General features: G+C 34.6%; 1 protein-coding gene across 1 annotated transcript in view; it reads left to right on the top strand.

Moving 5' to 3' along the window:
* Positions 1 to 20,157, top strand: part of ANKS1B (ankyrin repeat and sterile alpha motif domain containing 1B) — a 417,422-nt gene that overhangs the window by 48,004 nt on the left and 349,261 nt on the right. The window contains 5 exon segments of the mRNA XM_036400345.2: positions 1,483 to 1,639; positions 10,128 to 10,151; positions 10,153 to 10,425; positions 17,857 to 17,932; positions 19,948 to 20,049. Coding sequence (XP_036256238.1) covers positions 1,483 to 1,639; positions 10,128 to 10,151; positions 10,153 to 10,425; positions 17,857 to 17,932; positions 19,948 to 20,049 — 632 coding nt within the window.

The raw sequence follows: 20,157 nt of genomic DNA, 5'->3' as shown, positions 1-20,157 counted from the left end.
GTGCAGGGCTTTTCTTCTGATTTTCTTCCACTTACTTCAGTTTATACTTCCTTTGTTTGGTGTTCCTTTCAAAGAAACTGTTGTGTATGTCTAGCCCTCATTGGATGATTTGCTGCAAAACTATTATTTAGTGGGAAGGCTCTGAAACCTTACATGTACTAAAAAGTTTCCCTCAGGAGTCACTTTTCTGGAACTTTTTCTGTAACAGAAATCTTCTGTAGTGGACCTGCTCTTTTTTGGCTGTTCTCGTGGCATTTGACCTTGTCAGGAGTAACCAAAATCCAGCTTAAATTTTCCTCAAAGCTTAGATGTGATGACTCCAGTATCTTTTGAAGTCAACTGGCAGTTTCTTTTGTGCTGGATATATTCCCCTCATAACTCATCACATTTTTCTTTCAATATGCAATTAAATAAGGTTCTGTCAAGGTTGAAAGAATAATGACATTAGAGTTATTTTCTGTCTTAATTTGTAGTCAGTTTGTAGTAATTTTTTTTGGTCATAACATAGGCTACATCAAGGTCCCTTCCCTCGCTGATTTTTTTGAGCCAAATCAGTAAGTGTTTCCATATTTGTAAAAAGTGTGCATAGAGCTGCCCACACTGGATCATAGATTCTCTTAGCTTAATAACTAAGGAGGCCAGACTATGTCAAACTGAGACTACAAATGCAGCAGCAAGACAGAATTTATTTACTTTCTGACATATTTGGTAATGTTATCATATCACACAGCTGATTTTTACTTTAGCTTTTGAAGTTAAGTACAGGGAACTGCTTAAAAATCAGGGATGCAATATGCCAATTTATGCTAATCTTTCACTTAATGTATGATAAGCCGCACCAAAAGGAATATAAAGAGAATTAAAATGGTAATAAGTCACTTTTCCCCTCACTTCTACAAGGCAGCTGAGTGTGGAAAATGAGAATAGCAGTTATTTCATAGAAGTTATACATAGAAGAAGTTATTTCATATATCTAGCTAGATAATCATTGAATTGTTTCCTAAATATCTTTGAGATAATGCCTTAAAGAAGAGGAAAGACTATTACTTAGCCTTCCAGTAAGAAATGTGTCCATCAAACTATCCTCTTGTCATCCTGCCTCCAGAGTTCAGCAGTGATGGGGACAAGAGTACTTCTCTGCCTTTAGTGCCTTGAGGACATGCACATGTTCTTAACAGGCAAATTCTAAAAATAATTCTATGGCCAGGTGATCCTATTGAAAGAAACAGATTCAGAGAGCTGATGATAATATTGTTGATGGTATTCATAAGTAAGAATCATTACAATTAACTTGTTGCCTATGTTTCACTATCTATTTAATGTTCAGAAATTATTTGTCTTCACTTTTTGTAGCTGTTTTGCTTGAAATACAGGTTTGTTTTTTTCTGTTTTCCAGGATAAAAATATTGGTCATATGCATGTTCATGTAAAAACTTAAAATTAGTTTCCTGTTGATTTTGAGATTTACCTCCTGTTTTCCAGGGATATAGTTCTCAAATTACTTCAGTATGAAGCATCAACCAATGTAGCAGATAATAAAGGTTACTTTCCTATTCACTTGGCTGCTTGGAGAGGAGATGTAGATATTGTGAAGATTCTCATCCATCATGGACCATCACACTCCAGAGTGAATGAACAGGTGAAGTGATAAAAAATACTTGTATATCATCAGAAAAAAAAAGCAGCACATATTCTGTGGGTTTGACCAGTTTATAGACAAGTTTAAAAAAGTCTGTTTTCCATTGTTTCAGTACTTTCTTCTCCAAGATTGATCAAATCTTCCATTATAAGCATACCAGATACCTTTCTTCTGGATAGGCACTGACTTAAAGAATATTAGATTTAAAAAGTATGCAAAAACCTTCTGTTTGCTTTGGAAAAATCACATCAAGACATACTCTAACTTTGCATCTTTTTTGTATGGTTGTAAATTTGCAATTTTTTACTCTGAGATACTAAGTTCCTGAAAATCTTTGAGATAAAATTAATGTCCTTGTTATATTTTAAGAGTACTGTAAATAATCAGATATGCAGAGGTAAATGTCAAACCAGATGGGCTGCATGGATGCACATGCAGCAGAAAGGATAGATAAAAAGAAAAAGACCAAGAGAAAATGATGAGAGTATTACAGTGTGTAAGGGCAGTATAAGCATGTTGCATTCTGCTGTCAAACATATGGTACACCTTCTGTTTTTATTCTGTATATTCTTCCGTGGTCCATTCATAGGATTAGTACTTAGAAATAGAAAGAAGCTCATTAAAATTGGACACCATCTAGGCTGAGCTGCTTAAGAGCTGGAAGTAGGCTGTGAAATGCGGACAGTAACCATTAAGCAATTGCGTTTGCCAGGGTAGTCAGAGACTTGGAATGTGAAGGTGGGAGTCAGCTCCTAATTCAGATCTAAGCTATAATTGTCTACATTTCCTGCATGGTCACCTTTTGGTTCCACAGAGGTCTGGGCTGTGTAATCACAGGAGCCAACAGGGCTATTCAGATGACTAAAAGAGGGATTCAAGTGTCCAAACACAGAAATGCAGTATCTTGAGACCCTGCAGTAACTGAGACATCTGCATGGGCCTGAGAGTGTGACAGAGGGTGCTCAGAATTTCCAGGTCCTTCTGGAATGAGTGGTGAAATCCAGGTATGGTCCCACCTGGCACCCCACAACACCTCAAATGGCAAAGTGCAATCTAACAAATTAATTGTTCTTTCAGTGCCTACAGTAGTGTGGCCAGAAGGCAAACTGTGAGAAGATAAGAAATGGGAGACCTAGATTACAAACACTCAAAACACCATGCTTTGAGTAATCTATTTGATATCTGAGGTTATACACCTAGCCATTGGAATCCACACAATAACGAAGATATGAATATCAAGTATTAGTGCAGGAAATATAGGAAAGTAAAGTAATAAAATATGTCCATGTGGCAGTCTTCTGGGATATCCTGTAGTACTCTGGCATATTCAAGAAATAAAACCTTACGCAAAATTTGTCATGCTGTGATTTCAGTTTCAGATTGAGGAAGTTGGAGAATTGTTATTCTCATTAGTTGTTTTATGTAGGATAAAACCAGTTGAACTGTAGGATTACCTTTTGTCAAGGAGAGGTGTTTTCAGTTTTATTTATGCAAAAAACCAAAAAGCAACTATTGAATCGTGTGTCACACGCTTGCTTGAAGACATTACGTATATTCTACTGACAGAATACTGGAAGCTGTGTAGGAACTTCTGAGAGGGTGAGTCAAAAATATATTTCAGTAAGATCAGAAAGAGAGATGTAAATTCAAACCTACTTCTCCCCAATCCCCATATCCCCAGACTTCTAGAATATTGTCAGACTTGATTAGATGTGCTGTATCTGGTTTGATCACTGGAGCAAATAAGCAGGGATAGAGCTGACTGACCCCACTGACTCAAAAAAGGTCCTCCTGTTTATGCATTTAACCCAAAAACCTTATAATAGAAAATATGTGAGCAATACTTACATGAAATGTTGCATCTTAAGTCTTTTCAGGGCATCTTGATCATATCAAACTTTGAAGTTAAACTCATATATACGGAGTTTTTCTGACCTTGTAAATTCCTTGGTGTTCCACTCTAGACAATGGCCAGGTTTAATATGTGGACTACTTTGCTGGCACCTACTTCCCCCTGCTAATTAGCACTCTGTGCAGAGAATATCCTCTGTATCCCAGAAAGAGGGGATGTCGTGTTGTTACAGAGCCACCTCCACCCACGTTTCCTCAAATAACACCTGAGGCATCCTCACCCTAACTAACCTGTTGTGCATTCCCATGAGCCTGTAGGATTCTGAGGCTTTTGCTTTTTTGCAGATAGGCTCTGTAAGGCAGGTGACTCCTTAATGCTTTATTAACTTTTCTCTGGAGCTGAAGCTATGGCTTGTAAGAAATCCTGGACTACTTTTCTCTCCTTTTTCTTCTGAGACCTGGAGATAAGGACAGCCATTTTTCATAACAACTTTTCACCTCAGCAAGTAGTGCACTCAAGTCAGACTATTTTTTCCTCTGTTTTTGTTGTTTGTGGTGTGGTTTTTTTTTTCCAAGGATCACATTAAGATGTAATTGTTTGCATTTTAAGAAATTTTTTTTCATGATTTAAAAATTATTGCAACTAATTTGTAACATGTTTTTGTTATCTCTCTGATTGAAATTGTATGTGAAAAAAATGCTTCTAAAAACTTATGGGAAAGCGATTGGATAACTTAACAAAGAAATAAATGACAAGTTCATGATGCATAAATGTATATTAGATGAAATAATGGATTTTATATGGTAATATTGTAAATTGATCAAACTGCATTCTACACTTTCAAAATGCAGTTAAGTAGCATCATAGCATCATATGCAACCATATCCAGCATCTAAAGCTCTGAATGCCCCCTGCTGTTCCTATTACATAAAATTGGAACAAACAATAAAGAGACAAACAGCTAAATGACAATTACATTATGGGGGTGGTGGAATGTAGACTGGCAGCTCTACACACAGAGAATGGTTAGAGCATAACAATTATGTATGAAGAATTCTATCACTGTTTAATGTAGGAGTCTTAGTTGACAGGCATGGTGTATGTTTTAAATCACCAAGTACGGTGACGTTGCAAAAATGTAAGGGTTTAACTTCATTGAAGATTTAAAATTATGTAAGTTATAAACTGAATTAAAATAGTATGAGATTAATATTTGTTAATTGATAATAAAAAGGTGTGCTGTTAACAGTCAAACTATTTATAGTTTATTTCTGTAAAACTGATCTGGATAGCTAAAACATTTATTGTGGCAACTTTCATCATAAAATTGCATAATTGATAACAAATCCTAATTTAAGAAAAAGTGTTTAATAAATAACAGCCGCGTACAGGTCAATATGCAGTGTTTGGCATTTTCCAGAAAAAATGTGAATAACATCAGGGATAAATATAAATAAGTCTTATTAAATATGAATAAAATATATTCCAATTATATATATAGAGAATATGACTTGTGAAAAATTTACAGGAAAAAATGTGAATACTTCTGAAATTTTTATGGATTCAGTGTGCTGTAGAATTTACCTCTGCATCAAATTGCAATTGCCACAAAACCCACCCCCACTTCTTTAAAACTATTCAACAATTCTCTTGGAATAAGAAGAAAGAGTCCAGGATGCATTCATATGGTGTAAACACCTAAATTTTAACATATTTGTGAACTTTTCCATATCATCCAAATGAAACACAGACTTTTCTCAGTGGCACCTCATGGACTTCCAGTTCAATTCAGTTCCAAAATAGCCTGCTAACCCAATATTTTTCAAATTCTGCATTTGATTTTACCCCTCAATTAATTTGATTATAGCAGTATGAATTTCAGAGTTTCCCTTGCAGCTCTTACTATACTTTCTTTAGAAGGAAAAAAGTGCACACACAATCTTTCTAATTTAAGCCAATTGCAGCAATAAATTAGGAAAAAACGTTTTTACAAAGTAGTCAACCATATTACATTACTTTTATGTTGTTTACATAAGTAAAAGTGCATTTCAATGGGAAGTCAGTAGATTTGATTTAAATTCACACTGAGTAACTTGCAGACTAACTTCCTTTATTTTTTCAGAGTTATTAACTTCTTGGTGGAACTTCTCAGGAACCTGTCTTCCTGGTTTAATACATAAACTAAGACCCTCCTGAGGTCATTCCTTTCTCTGTCCTGCATATATTCTTTTGCTCCTTTTTTCTCTATTTAATTATTTAGTTATTAAAGCCTTATTTTGGTCTTGTTTTTCTTCTAGTTGACTACTTTTGCGTATATTCAGCATATAGATAGGTGTTTCCAGAATCTCCCACCAGAATCTCCCATTATTCCCTCCTTCTTTAATTTAAACTTAAATTCTCATTTCATAACTGAGCAAATAGCAAAAAGCTTTTAACAACAAATATCTTGTTCACTACTTCACTTTGGGATTATGTGACAAAGAAATGGCTCAGTGATTTAGGAAGTCTCCTTTTTCAAGCTCAGCATCAAAACACTTTGATAAAAAAAGGAGTTAAGCATCCTTTGGACAGCTCTGTTAAATCAGTACTTGAGTTATTATTGCTTGTACTGTACTTGCATGGACTTTAGGAGATTTAACACTTGCTTGGCAAAAAAAAAAGGACTTCACAACTATACAATAAATGTCCTGAATTTACCCACAGTCTAATAGTGGCTTCACAAGGGCCTCTATAATATTCATGATAGCCATTCATTCTCCTGATACTTCCTGTACTTTTTCACTATCAGACTGCCAAGCTACAATAACTGTCTCTATAATGTATTTGCTAATCTGCTCTCTAATGAATAGACCTAAAGATATATTGTACATTTTGCAGTGGCACACCTCCTTAGCAGCTAAATGATGTAGCACAGCCTGCAAATTCTGATGAGATGCAGGGCTCTGAAGGCACAGTTCAGTTTGCAGCCACACCAGCCTGAGTTCTGGCTGTATGTAGAAGAGAAGAGTCAGAGAAAGGCTGCAAAAGGTCAGGATCTTGCCCATGAAATAACACTTGTGACAAAAAATGAAGAAAATTTAAAAAAGGTTAAAAGCTGAATCACGGAATGCTTTCCTTATTTCTGGTCAAGGTCCTTTGGACCATAAGAGTAGCTACTTGACAAAAATATTATTATTCATGAATATTAGAGACTTTTTTTGTTTTAAAAATACTGTGTTTGCATGATATTGGTCTTCTCTTTTTACCTTACGTTTTGTATGTCTTTACTTGGTTCTTACTTCTCAATCTTTCTTTTTCTAGAACCATTCAGGTGTAGAATCTGTCTTTTAGTTGCTAACATACCATGAAGTATCCAAAATTGCTGCAATGATTCTAGTCTTTTTCTTCAGCACTAGATGTAATATTTAGCCCTTGGATATCAAATTTGAGGCTGTCATTACAGAATGGTAATTTGCATGCAGATATTTTTTAGCAGATCACCTGCTCATTGCAATGAGTGTTAGCACATAAACTTTCTGTGGTTCAGAAACAATTGTTTATGCTTGGAACTGAAAATACAGGCAACGGCATGAAGTTATTGCCAATTTCTTGAAGAATTTTTTGCATTTTTAAGATATTGTTTCAAAACAGTATGTGACTTTAGAGATATGAAGACAAACTACCTTAAAATCAATAGTCTCCTCTCCTTTCCTCTCCATTCTAGTATCTGATTTAGATAAGTAGTACTAAATTGTCAAAGTAGATAAATTTAGAGGGCAGTTAAACAAGTCTTAATTTAGAGGGCAGTTAAACAAGTCTTAATTTACTCTTTGAAGGTAAAAAATAGTTTTGTCTTCTCTACCTGAATTGAAGCTATTAATTTGCATTTCGAAGAAGGAAGAATGTTTTAGTACCAAATTTTAATTAGGTAGTACCTCTCAGCTCTGATAACACAATATGTACAATGCTTTTTTGAGAGCGTATATATACGTAATTTAATTATCATGTTTGTCCAGGTTGCATTCTTCTGCTTTATTTCAGTGATATGTAGCTCTTTATAATTTTGTATCAGTTCAATTGGTCATGAACTGAAATGTAGCTTTTATATGGTGAATAAAGACCATAGAAAAATGTTCAACAATATACATTTGAAAATAATAACATTTTGTTACTTTGCTTTTGTGCATCAGGCTGTTTTAAAATGTACTTTTCCTTTCAATATGCCTTTGTGTGAAGATTCAGCTGGATATTCTTTATCCAGAGGGAGAAAATTCCAGTTTGGTGTTCAGCAGCCGCAGTGTCTACTGTTTGATCTCTCTGTGCCTGTATCTGTCTATCACATTTTGAGAAAAGGCCCACAGCAAATTTAATTTTTGTTTCTTTGAAAATTTACTCAGAATACTTTTAAGCTACAGTATTAGCATCATTGGCACAAGATTTGAAATAGTTCAATTAGTACTTCCATAAGTTCTTGAAAAAACCCTCAATTAGTATTTCCATAAGTTCTTGAAAAAACCCTCAGATATAAGCAGATATTGGACAGGTATTTAATTGTAAACATTTATTTTGTTATTTACCTCCCAGAATGCCAATATAGTTATTTGTATAGTTATTACACAACTTTGTGTAATATGTGTCTTTGTGTAACTATGTCCATTGGACATATAAATGCAGTAACTGTAGGCAAAAATTACCATGATCGTCCATTTTGTGTGCAATTATCTGATGTTCATACTTAATTGTATGTGAAATCAGGCTGCAATTGCCTGTTCATCTAGCTGTCCATGAAATATTGAAGAATTTGAAAATTAATAACCTGTGCTTGTGACTGTGGACATACAATTGTACATAAAAACATTACTTTGCTTGGTCCTATTTAAAGATATATTAAAGTCACTTGAGCAGAAAAAGCTTGTTTCAGGTACTTGGTGGAACATTGCAGCAGTGTAGTATTGTGACAGTATATATAGTTTAATCTGAATTTCTTAGCTTGGCAATAAAGAAAGCCCACACGGTGGTCTGAATGATGCACAATGATTTAAATACTTACTAGACATCAAGCCGTGTCTGCCAGTGCAAGCTTCTCTACCTGGATCTTCTCTAGCCTCTGTGTTACAGTTTAGCAGGAAACATGCTCCAGTCTCAGATCTTGTGTGGTGTTGCAGACACCCATGAGTTTGACTGCAACATTGATTTATCTGAATGTATTGATCTGTCTCTTCTGTTTCCCAAGTTCATCTGAGTCATCTTAGATTGCAGGAGATGAAAATGATAGGCAAGTTGTTAAAACCACAAACCTAAGAGTTGAGTTCTTGGTTAAAGAATTAGAAACATCATTACCAAAAAAAAATCTTTGCTTTTCCTCCTTTCTAGTTTTTACTGTGCAACATGAATATTCTTATCCTAGCTAGTTTTTGAGTAAGAGTCCAAAGCCTCATTTCTCTGAGTCTCTGACTCTTTGTCTTTTAAAAGGCAATTGTTTTTTTCAATTTTCAGTTCTCTCTCCCCTGAACTTTCTTCAGCTGCCTCCTTGAAAAATACACCTATGGATTCAGATTTGCCCCTTTTCTTCCTTTAGAATGATATCTCTACCCTTCTTTAGTATCTTTTCTGAATTTACATTAATCTTAATTTTTTTATGTAGCTTGTTGATTTTGTATTTTTACGACATTCCTAAACTGTCACAATATTTTATAAGTAATTTATCAGAAGAGGCAGTTAATGTATATACTTCTACAATTTATAGCATCTAGTGTATTTTAAAGCTTTGTGAAGTCTGCATATGATATATTAATAACGTAGATGAAATAGAATTCAGAGCTTGATAAACTATTTCCTTTGTCTTTGCCTGAAGTTGTCTCTTTGGTGTTGCAAGTATACAGACAGAATTGGAAGGAAACAATTAAAAATATAATGTTTATTTATTCTCAATATTTATTATTAAGTTTATTGAGTAATATTTTGAGAAACACTTGGGAGGGCATTGCTTTATAACGCAAAAACCTATTCATATACAGGTTTGTGAGCATACACGTACTCATATGCCCTAAACATGTAGATACCTCTCTCTGGAGTCCTGGTAAGACCAAGTGCTTAAGTGATTTGTAAATATTTGTATAGGTACTGTTTTGTCTTCTTCAGAGTTTTAATTGTTGTCTGGATAGTAACTTTTTATAGTGATACATGAAATCAACCTTGTGCCTGATGCATTTGCACTGCAGCTTTACTCCATAATTCCATTTCTCTAATAGCAAACTGCTGTGGTATAAAACCAGCAAAATCAAGAAGAGAGACTTCACTGTCAGAGTATTTTTGAGAAGTACTCAATCATAATTTCAGGAACAGTTGAATCAAAGAAGGTTACAGATTTTGGCGTATCATGAGCTACAAGGTTTTGAGGGGCATGTTGTTAAAATGGATTGGGAGCATTGTAGACACATAAGAAGCTCATCTGCTTGAGAGCAGCAAGCTGAAGTATTAATGTGTTAGTATTAAAATTTCAGTGGAGTAATTTTGAAGCATTTAACATATATTACCATACATTATATTACAAACCTCTGCCTCTGTAGTGATCTCATGGAAGCAACTTATAGAAGCTGAGCATTTCTGTTGTAGATTAAACATGAATTTCTGAAGCTTTTGGGTTTTTTTTAACAGAACAATGAAAATGAAACAGCCCTGCCATTGTGCAGCTCAGTATGGTCATTCAGAAGTTGTTGCTGTTCTGCTAGAAGAGCTCACAGACCCCACAATAAGAAACAACAAACTGGAAACACCTCTGGATCTGGCAGCACTTTATGGACGTCTGCGCGTTGTGAAAATGATCATCAAAGCCTATCCAAACCTGATGAACTGTAATACAAGAAAACACACTCCTTTGCATCTTGCTGCTCGAAATGGCCACAAAGCTGTCGTGCAGGTGCTTCTGGAGGCTGGAATGGATGTCAGCTGCCAAGTTAGTGTGTGATTCCTCCCTCCCCTTCTTCCCTCCCTTCCTTCCTCCCTCTCTCCCTTTCCTTCCTTCCGCCTCCATTAGACTATGATTTAAATGAAATTACTTCTTACATTTTTTTCTTTAAGATATACTTGCATTTACTTTATTAGAAATGCTGCAAGGTGATATATAATACAACTTTATTACAACTGAATGTGTGGAAAGGGATAACTCAAGAAAGGTACATATCTTCAAAGCTGAGTGCATGTTTTAATGTTGTCTTGAAATATGTAGATACACAAATCATATCAACTATTCATGTAGGTATGTATAAATTTATTTTCTACAGGAGTGGCTGTAAAGGCGGTGAGCTGATTTTCTAGAGCTATGGCCCTTCATGGTCACAGCAATCTAAAACAGTGTTTCATTGAGAGCTCATTTTCCTGTTATTATTCCATTCTAAATTCAAGTTACTAAGTAATAACAATTTTGATTTTCTGCATTTCTAAACACTTCTTGTATAAATCTAAGAGAAAATTCTATAGCAATACACTCTCCCAGCTACTGACTCCAACCTGTCAGCTCTTTGGTGCATCAAGTTTTATGCACAGTAAGTTATAAGGATGTTAAAGGGGTAACTTTAAAAAAATAGACATAGATGAGAAGAGACACAAGGTACAGCAGCAGTGGATTTTCTGTTCAATTCTTTGTACTGGAAGGTGTCCAGGCCTTTTAGCTACGGAGGACTGGATTCTGTTATGTGTTCTGAAATGTTGCCTCAATCTTATGACTTCTCTTGATTTGATTGATGGCACTGTGTTTGTTGTAGAGTGGATTTAATCTTCATAAATGGAGTAACTTCCTTGCTGTCTCTCTCTCACTGTTTAAAATATGCTTTGATTTAAGGTTGTTTCAGGTTTATATATATTTTCAGATAAAGCAAACAAGCAACCAAAATTAATGACATTTACTTTAGAGTCACATTCAGACATTCTCTACCACTTAGCAGTTGGTTAGAGCCTGTTGATAAAAACACCAAAGTTGTGGGTTCAATCTCTGTATGGGCCATTCACTTAAGAGTTGGATTTGATGATCCTTCTGGGCCACTTCCAACTTAGAAGATTGTGTGAATCTGTGAACAAATCTTGCAAACTTTGTCTAAACTTTGATTAAAATTTATATCCATTTTAAGCTTTAATTAAGGTGCATTTAAGTTTAACTCCTTTATGCACAAAATTCCCTTTTATATGGAAAGATTGGACCTGGATTCCATACACTTTTATTTCTGGGTTCTTCCATCAAGGTCATGTTTTTCAACTTCTGAGAAAAAGAAGGGGAAGTGGGGAAGAAAAGATAGATTAAAAAAAAAAAAAACAACAAAAAAACAGCAAAACAAAGCAAATCAGAAAATATTAATGTATTTTAAGATTAAAAGTGGATGTTCTCAAGTGCCTTCCATAGCAAAATGTGGTAAAATTGTTTTACTTCTTTTATTACTTCTCTCATATTTTGAGTTAGTGTTGATACTTGTTTCAAACTATTTTAAAGCGAAACACTTTTGTGCATTTTGTGAATTTGCCATCCATCAAGCTTTCAATTTGATTTTGATTTTCTTTACTAGAAAGAGCCATTTGCAAAGGTTAATATAAGCAGCTCATTTTTTCTTTCCTTTCTATTACTACAGCTTCAGTAATTTAGGAACGTTTAATGCTACAGCAACATAGAACTTTCAAATGCATATTTCTCAATGTATAATTTCTCTTTTATCTCTAGCAAAAGAATGAGGAAAAATTCAGAAAGAAACTGGTGCCTCAATTGATATGTAAGAAATAGAATAATTGAAGGAAAGTAATCTCTGTCATGGCAGCTTACAAACTGATGGTTACATGAGGGCAAAATATTACACAATTCTTTTATGAAATGTGTTCTTCCTCTTATGTAATCTAGATAATTTTAGCACTACTGTGAATTCTCCTAAGCCATTTTTATCTATAGTTATACTAAAAATTTTTCACTAGACTTTAAAAAATACAGTGCCTGGAATCTTTTAAGAAATGAAAGATTCTTTTAGTAATGGTGATCTCTTTTATATCTATACTAAAACTATAGGGCTTACTTGCTTTTAATTTTTTTTATTCTAATTGCTTTTAAGTGATTTATATTCTTAGGGTTTTTTTTGTAGTTATTCAGAGGTAGAGTTTTTTTTTCCACTAGGTTATCTTGTTTCTTAGAGCTTTGTCCCACTTGCTATAATGAAATATCATTTATTTATTTTCTTGCTGGTATACAGAGTCTCTATCAATATGTTTCTTTTCATTCAGCAACTTAACATATTGGTAATTTTGCTTATTAACTTATTACTTCTATAGCCTCTGAAAAATTCTGTTGATGATTACTGGCAGCTTATTAAACTGAGGAGAGCACAAAATATTAGCCTGTCACTTAAAACTCTTTTGTTATTAATTAAATTGATCTGCATCACTGTTTAGGAAAGAACAATTTGCAAAGTAAAATCTTATGTGATAAACGACTTTGCACACATTTAAACATGTGAAATAAATTCAGTTTATCACCATAAAGACCTCTCACAATATTTAGAGATGATAATAGGAGTAGCCTGTCTTGTATCACTCTGTAGTTGTAGAGATGTATTTATTTAAATGGGAGGTTTACTTTAGCCATCTTTCTCTTTTTTACTCCCTGAGCACTTTTAATCACAGCAAAAATTTTGACTAATGAAAGAGAGCATTATTTTTATTTAATTAATCACATATTTTATTAATTTCCCAGGTCTATCCACTGTCCTTCAATCTGGAATTATTTAGGAGTGGGCAATACAAATCTGCTTCAACTCTTTATGCTTAGGAGTATTCATTTATATTGAAACATATGAAAAATGCACGTTTTGGTTGAGTGATAGACTTTGGGCCTTCAGTAAATTGATACACTACACGGTTCAGTATGTTTCATGTAAACAGTAGTTCAATAATTATAAATACCCTAAAATCTTGGCCTCTTCTGTTTATCCAACTTTCATCTATCCCTATTTGCCTTCCCTGTCTGTTCCAATAATGATGGCAATTTCCACTGCTTATCACTGGTAGTTCTGCCAAAAGCTGTGCCCCCTCCTTTTTGCTCTCACTGTATATGAAGGATATTCTGTGAATCAATTTGCTAAGCTACATTCTGTCCTTCAGATTCTGTCTGAAATCCATGTCAGAACTATAGCAAATTGCCTATGAATAAGGACTAGACAAATGACCTAATTACAAGCTCTTGCATATTTACATGATTAAAAGAAAATATGTAATTATTAAAACCCTTGATGCTTCTCTGTGAGCCTACAAATTGTACGCCAAGTTGACCTGGTGTTCTGGTGTGCCTATTGACAATGTCCTCCTGTCCTAGCTTGATTTATGTGTCCAGCTGACCTGTATTTAGTAGTAAGCAGGGGCAGGGACTGTTTTATTATGTTTAGCACAACTTGTGCTCTAGTTCTCTTTATTCCATATACAGAAAATTATGCCAGTGTCAATATATTATCCATTGGAGCAAACTCAAGTAGACTTTAGCTCACTTTGTTCATGAAAAATTGCCAGCAGTTTCTGTATTAAGTATCACTGGGAAAGACTTTCCAAATATAATGGTAGTGTTTACTTTGCCAGGAAAATATGATCCAAGGCAATGAAAGATTCAGGAAGTAAAGCAGTGAAACTTGTCTATAAATCTTAAGCTCACTTGCTGTGATATAGACAAGAGAATATATTAGTGCACAGGCACACTGTTATAAGTGAAAAAGAGCTATCTAAAAGTTCTAGGACATCTTAAATAATACATAGAAATTATTTGCGACTATATTTTTTAATCCTTGTGATTTGTGTAAATGCTCTAATGCACAAGAATAAAACATTCTGAACTTACTTCTACCTTCAAGTAGTAAGCCACATGTACATCTAAAAAGAGAGATGCATCTACTTAGCCAGTCTGAAGTTTTCTTGGCCCTGTTCATCCTGAGGTGCAGCATTCCCTCTAAGTTAAAGCAGAATTTTGTAATTGAACTGTCTGGTAACAAGGGCATTTCTGCCTTCTGGATAGTTTTTGGGTTGAGGGATCTGATTCACTTGTTAGTTATTCACCATTACCATGAAATCCTGCCTAGGGCTTTTAAGATTTCTGTCAGCATTCATCTCTCTGACATCTTATGCAGGATTACATGCCTGCATCTTACAAGTGTGCTTTCAATCTCCATATTCTCAGATTGGTTTTAGTTCAGTTTCATGGTAATATTTCCCCTTTTGTTCAGAAGTCACCTTGGTAGTGTACAGATCCTTGCACTGTTTATGTGGTGTGCCTTTTAAATTCCTCTTTTGAACAAATTGTTCATAATATATGTCTCATTTCCCAGATGCGACATTCATTACTATTGTCTGATAACTCAGAGTTATAGCGCACAGATTGCCCTAGAATTCAGGACAGTGTGGAATGTCTATAAAGCATTTTAGGATCACGTTCTGATATGACAGGAAATATTATGGTAGAATAGACTAAGAAGCAAGAAAGCATATATGGAAAAAAATGGCATTTAAGTTTGGATTCCTTTTCCAACTCTATGAATTACATGTGTAAAGGTGGATTAAGTTCCTGTACTCCCTTTATGCATAGCAGAACTGTCTTCTGGTTCTTAGGTTGCCCCCAGATAGATTTGTTTGCCTTATGCATCTACAGGAAGTTCCTCTTTTCCTGTTAGTTTAAATTCAATTTCTTACAAGATGTGTGCTTCCATCAAGGAAAATATTGCTTACCTTTCCTCCAGTGGGGAGTTTTGATGAACAGAAAGACTGCTGCCCATGCCAATTATCATATCAGGATCCTTTTCCCCCTTTAACTGGGTAATCAGAGGATAAATCCTGTTCCTCGTCCTCAAAGCTGTTGATTCAGTATGCCAGAACTTTCTCAGTCTCAGATCATGGTACAGTTGTCACTAATGTAGTCAATTTTTTTCCATTAAACAAGGATTCTTATTAGTACAGAATGATATTTACAATTTTAGTCAAGATGCAACTGGTTTTCATCTTTGTGGTTCAATCTTTTAGAAATAAAATTTAGTGCTCTGGCTTCCTCCAACAATTGAACCTCTGTGGATTTCATTGTTTATGTGTACATCACTAATTCTTATCCTTGACAGAATCAGAGCTTGTTTGAGGTTGGAAGGGAACTCTGGAGGTCATCAGGTCCAACTCCCCCTTTCAAGCAGAATCCCATAGATTAAGTTGCCCAGATCATGTCCAAACAACCTTTGAATTGAATATCTTCAAGGACTGAGACCCTACAACTTTCCTTGACAACCTGTACCAGAGCTCAGTTGCCTGCAAAGCAAAAAAAAAAAAAAAAAAACAAACAAAAAAAACCAAAAAAAAACCAACAAAAAAAACACCCCAAAAAAACCATATGTTCAAACAGAACCTACTGTGTTTCAGTTTTCCCCCATTATTTCTTCTGTCACTGGACATGACCAAGCCTGGCTTAGACTTCTTTATACCCTCCCTTCAGATATTTGTACACATTGATGAGATCCACTGTAAGCCTTCATTTGTCTAGGTTAAACTGTCCCAGCTCTCTCTGCCATTTCTCATAGAAGAGATGCTCCTGTCTCTTAACAATTCGTGGCTCTCTCTAGTAGCTCCATCTCCATCTTGTGCTGGGGAGCCCAGAACTGAACTGGTGTGGAGCCCCCAGTAGTGAGCAGAAGGGGAGCTACCTCCCTTGACCTGCTGTTAACACTCCTCCTTGATGACAGAGAACTTTCTTAGTAGTACCAGAGCCACCTAATAGTCATGCCAGTAAGTGACCAATCCAAAGGAAATGCAATATGACACCAGGAGAATAATAGGCTTTTTTCAAGATTGCTGATGTCAAGCCTCTTTCATTCAGTAATCAGAGCTATAACTATCAGTGACTTTTCTGAGAACTTTTCTCATTCCCAGAAATTTCTGAGCTGCACATTAATCTCTGTGTGTACCTCTGTGGTTGCACTGTCATTGCAGAGTTATTCCATTTTGAAGTCAATTGCACTAATTGGAAATATCCTGAAGATATTGTTTGAGTAAAGAATTCTGAGACCATCTCTAAGTAAATCTGCATATTTAGTCTTCTTGTTCCAAATAAACCTGGGAATGTTCAACTGGATTGCTTCTGAAAATGGAAATATTAGAAGTTGTTTTGAGATAGGTGTTTCATATGTATATTCTCTTACTGACTTCCTTCTCTCTTTTATGCTGTTAGTATAAATGGTGTGCAGGAGGTAGATGTCATTGGGCATGCTCTACTTTTTACCTCCATGTACTAAGCAGTAGTAGGACATATGTACACTTACAGTGTACTCACATCCTATCTCAAGATCTCTGATTACTTCTAAATATCCTGTCATTGCATTGCTGTAAATCTGATGCATTCTGACACAACTAATTAATAATGAATTTCTATTTTATTTCAGAATTGGGTTTTGTATGTGTGTATCTTTAAGCTCTTTCTACCATAGTAAGTATGACTGGGTAAAGTACAGAAAAAACAAATTCAAGCAGCAAAATCTTTAATATTTGTCACAGATAAATTTCAAAATTTAATTTACCATCAAAAAAAAGGAGGTAAGTCAGATAGTGAGATCTAGTAGTGCTCTAGCTAATGCTGTTGGATGGAATGTGATTCTGTTCAGATTTTTCAGTAACAGCAGTATAAAATACAAAGAAAACTAGCTTGTTAAGAGAGATAGTGTGTTTTTCAGTACTATAAATTTTATTTGAGCAAAAGTCTGCTCACAAAGAATTTTGTGTCAAAAAAATCTGCAAAATCAAGTTCACAGACAGCTAAGTTAGAATTCAAATGACATGAGCATAGGCATCTAAAGCTGTTGGGGGTGCCTTAGGGTATCCAAGGCATCTGTATGGGGCAGATGTGAGGCAGATCAAATGTGAACATCAACTGGACCAGCAGCTGGATCCCAGGATGTCCTAGGGCATCTCTCACATGTAACTGAATTGACCTTCTAGGGTGTAATCCAGATTCACACTAAAATATCTATTTGTAGATGTCCAAATGTAAACTGTCTGACTCTGCTGAAGAGGCGTGTTCCACTGATGGTGCTGACTAGATTTTCACTGCCTGTAATGGGAGTTTAGAAATTTTTCACAAACTCAGACTTGTTAACAGGAAGCTGTATTCCATTCCTACTATAGTTTCTTATATAGTTATTAATTTTACAGTAGAACTGATAGCACTTTTGGTTTGTCTTGAACAATAATAAAAAAAAATCTTGTATTCTAGTATTTATTCTTGCATGTTCCATGTTTTTTTTAATGTATAAGTAAAATAGAAGGGAAAAAATATTTATTTTCCAAGTGTGTTCTTTACAGAAAAATTAATTGGTATTTAAATGTCACAATATTTCTTTTCTAGACAGAAAAAGGGAGTGCCCTACATGAAGCAGCCCTATTTGGAAAGGTGGAGGTAGTACGCATTTTACTTGAAACAGGTAAATCTGATTTAAGGAAACACTGAGCAAATATTTAATTTCCCTAATATGTTGTGTCCTTAAATTTTGGTTATGATAAATTTTATATCTATCAGTTTGACGAATTATAATCACGTGTTTTAATTAAAACAGTGTTTTATAAGAAAGTGCTTTACGATAGAACAAAGGTGATGTCAGATAGAATTCATAGATGTAATGACAGATATGTCATTATTCTGAGAAAATAGTTTATGAGAAACATACAATGAAAATTTTTTGATTCTGGAAAGATGGTTGAAAGGCATTTATTTTTGATGTAGACACCATGAGTTATGTTACATTTATTGATTTTTCAGTTGCTAATCCTGATACCCACACTTGCTTGCTTTGCTTCTTCATTTTCTTTGATAAAAAGAATGAGAGGGGAGATAAGTGATAATCTCTGAGAATTGTTATAAAGTTTGGAAGGGATATGTTGGGAAACAACCCATCTAATTTGTAAATAACCCAGATGAGAATGGAAATTTTAGACAATTGTTTTATAGGTAAATTTATAGAATTTGTTTTTAGTGTGTTTGAATTTAGAAATGATTGATGTTGAGGTGATCTTGGGGTTTTGGTAGGTAATTATTAAGGTCTGTTCTTTTGTTTCAGGTGTTTTCTTGAGAATGAATTTAGGAGGTATTCCAGATCTCACCTCTTCATCTAATCTCAATCTTTTGAATTATGTTGTGTGAAAAAAAATGAAGGAAAGTTTAGAAAAAAAATGGTTGAAATTGAGTTAGGTTGTTGGATGAAAGAAAGCTGAAAGGGATCTTTTTTGCCCTTGAAAGGCCTTTTTATTTTATAAAGAAAGGAAGGACAGGAACATTTTTTTGGAATTTTAGATAAATGAACATTTCAAAGTGTTAACTATTTAAATTAATACATTGTATCTGATTAATAATATTATATTGTTGAGACTTAAGTAGTTTAGGATAGTTAAATTAAAATTTGAACAATCTGCCATTCTACAAACAATGATCCTTTTGTAAATCTGCTTAAAAAATGAGTGTGAAGTTTTTTTGAAGTTGTGAGCTTACGAAAAAATTGAGTGGTTGGAGGAAAGTCAGGATTCCAAAGGATTATTTAGTAAAGTAATATTTTGGGTGTTTTCAGTGAAAAAATTTGTGTTTATCACAAAATTAATTTGGAATTTGGTAAAAACTGCAGGAAACTGAGGCTTTTCTGGATGCTTTCAGAATGTCCTTTTAAATCCCGCTTCCTCTATTTTTCTCTAGTGTCCTGAGAAGAATTTCACTTTGTTTGCTAGGACATTTCATATCTTTACTTTTTATGAAAGCACATCTAAACTGAAAAACAACTTTAGCATTCTACCATAAGGCAAAATTTCCAAGGAAGCACCTACAAGGCAAAGGTAGAGTTATGCAGTACCCAGTACAACAGGTCCTGGTCCAGGGCAGGCCTCAAACTTAAATCACCGTTTAAGCCCAACCATTAGTTTGTTACCAGTATGGATGGTCTGTGAGGAAATCCTGTGGCTGTTCATAGTGCCTGTATTCTACACATGGATATTTCAGTCTATTCATGGCATGAGTTTTGAAAATGTTGCCATGAAGTACAACTTTATTAACATGTAGATAAAAACTTTTTCAGTCTTGCTTCCAAAGCACATTCATTCAAGTTCCCAATGAATTATAGTAGTTTGGAGAGAAATGTAGGAGAAACATTCAGAGAATTTCTTGATTTTACAAAATATCCTTTTCAGGATGGTTGTTCTTTAGGAACAATCTGTTAAAATAATCCCAAATTTGGTTACTTTATATCCCCATGATATGCAGAAACATAAAAACCATCTATGTCAGTAGGTGAATTTTGGGCTACTTGAGCTTTAAACAGAAAAAGCTACTTCAGCTGTAATGCAGTTGTAAAACCATTTGCTTTCAATTTGTCAGATAACTCAGTCTGATATAACACATTTATAATCCAAAGCATTTAGGGTTAAATATTCCACCACAGATCCATTTCTTTTTCAGGAATTGATACCAACATAAAGGACAGTTTGGGTAGAACAGTTTTGGATATACTTAAAGAGCATCCATCTCAGCAATCTCTCCAAATTGCAGCTCTACTTCAAGGTAAGGCATATTCAATTACACATTTGTTAGATACAATAGAGAAACATTATTGTATATTGTGATTTCTAATCTTTAAATGTTTCATTACACAAAGGAGCAATCTTTTGA

The sequence above is a fragment of the Molothrus ater genome, chromosome 5 (assembly GCF_012460135.2).
Source record: "Molothrus ater isolate BHLD 08-10-18 breed brown headed cowbird chromosome 5, BPBGC_Mater_1.1, whole genome shotgun sequence".
NCBI lineage: Eukaryota > Metazoa > Chordata > Aves > Passeriformes > Icteridae > Molothrus > Molothrus ater.
Note: the sequence above shows the minus strand (reverse complement) of the source record. Positions and strands in the feature narration are given on the sequence as shown.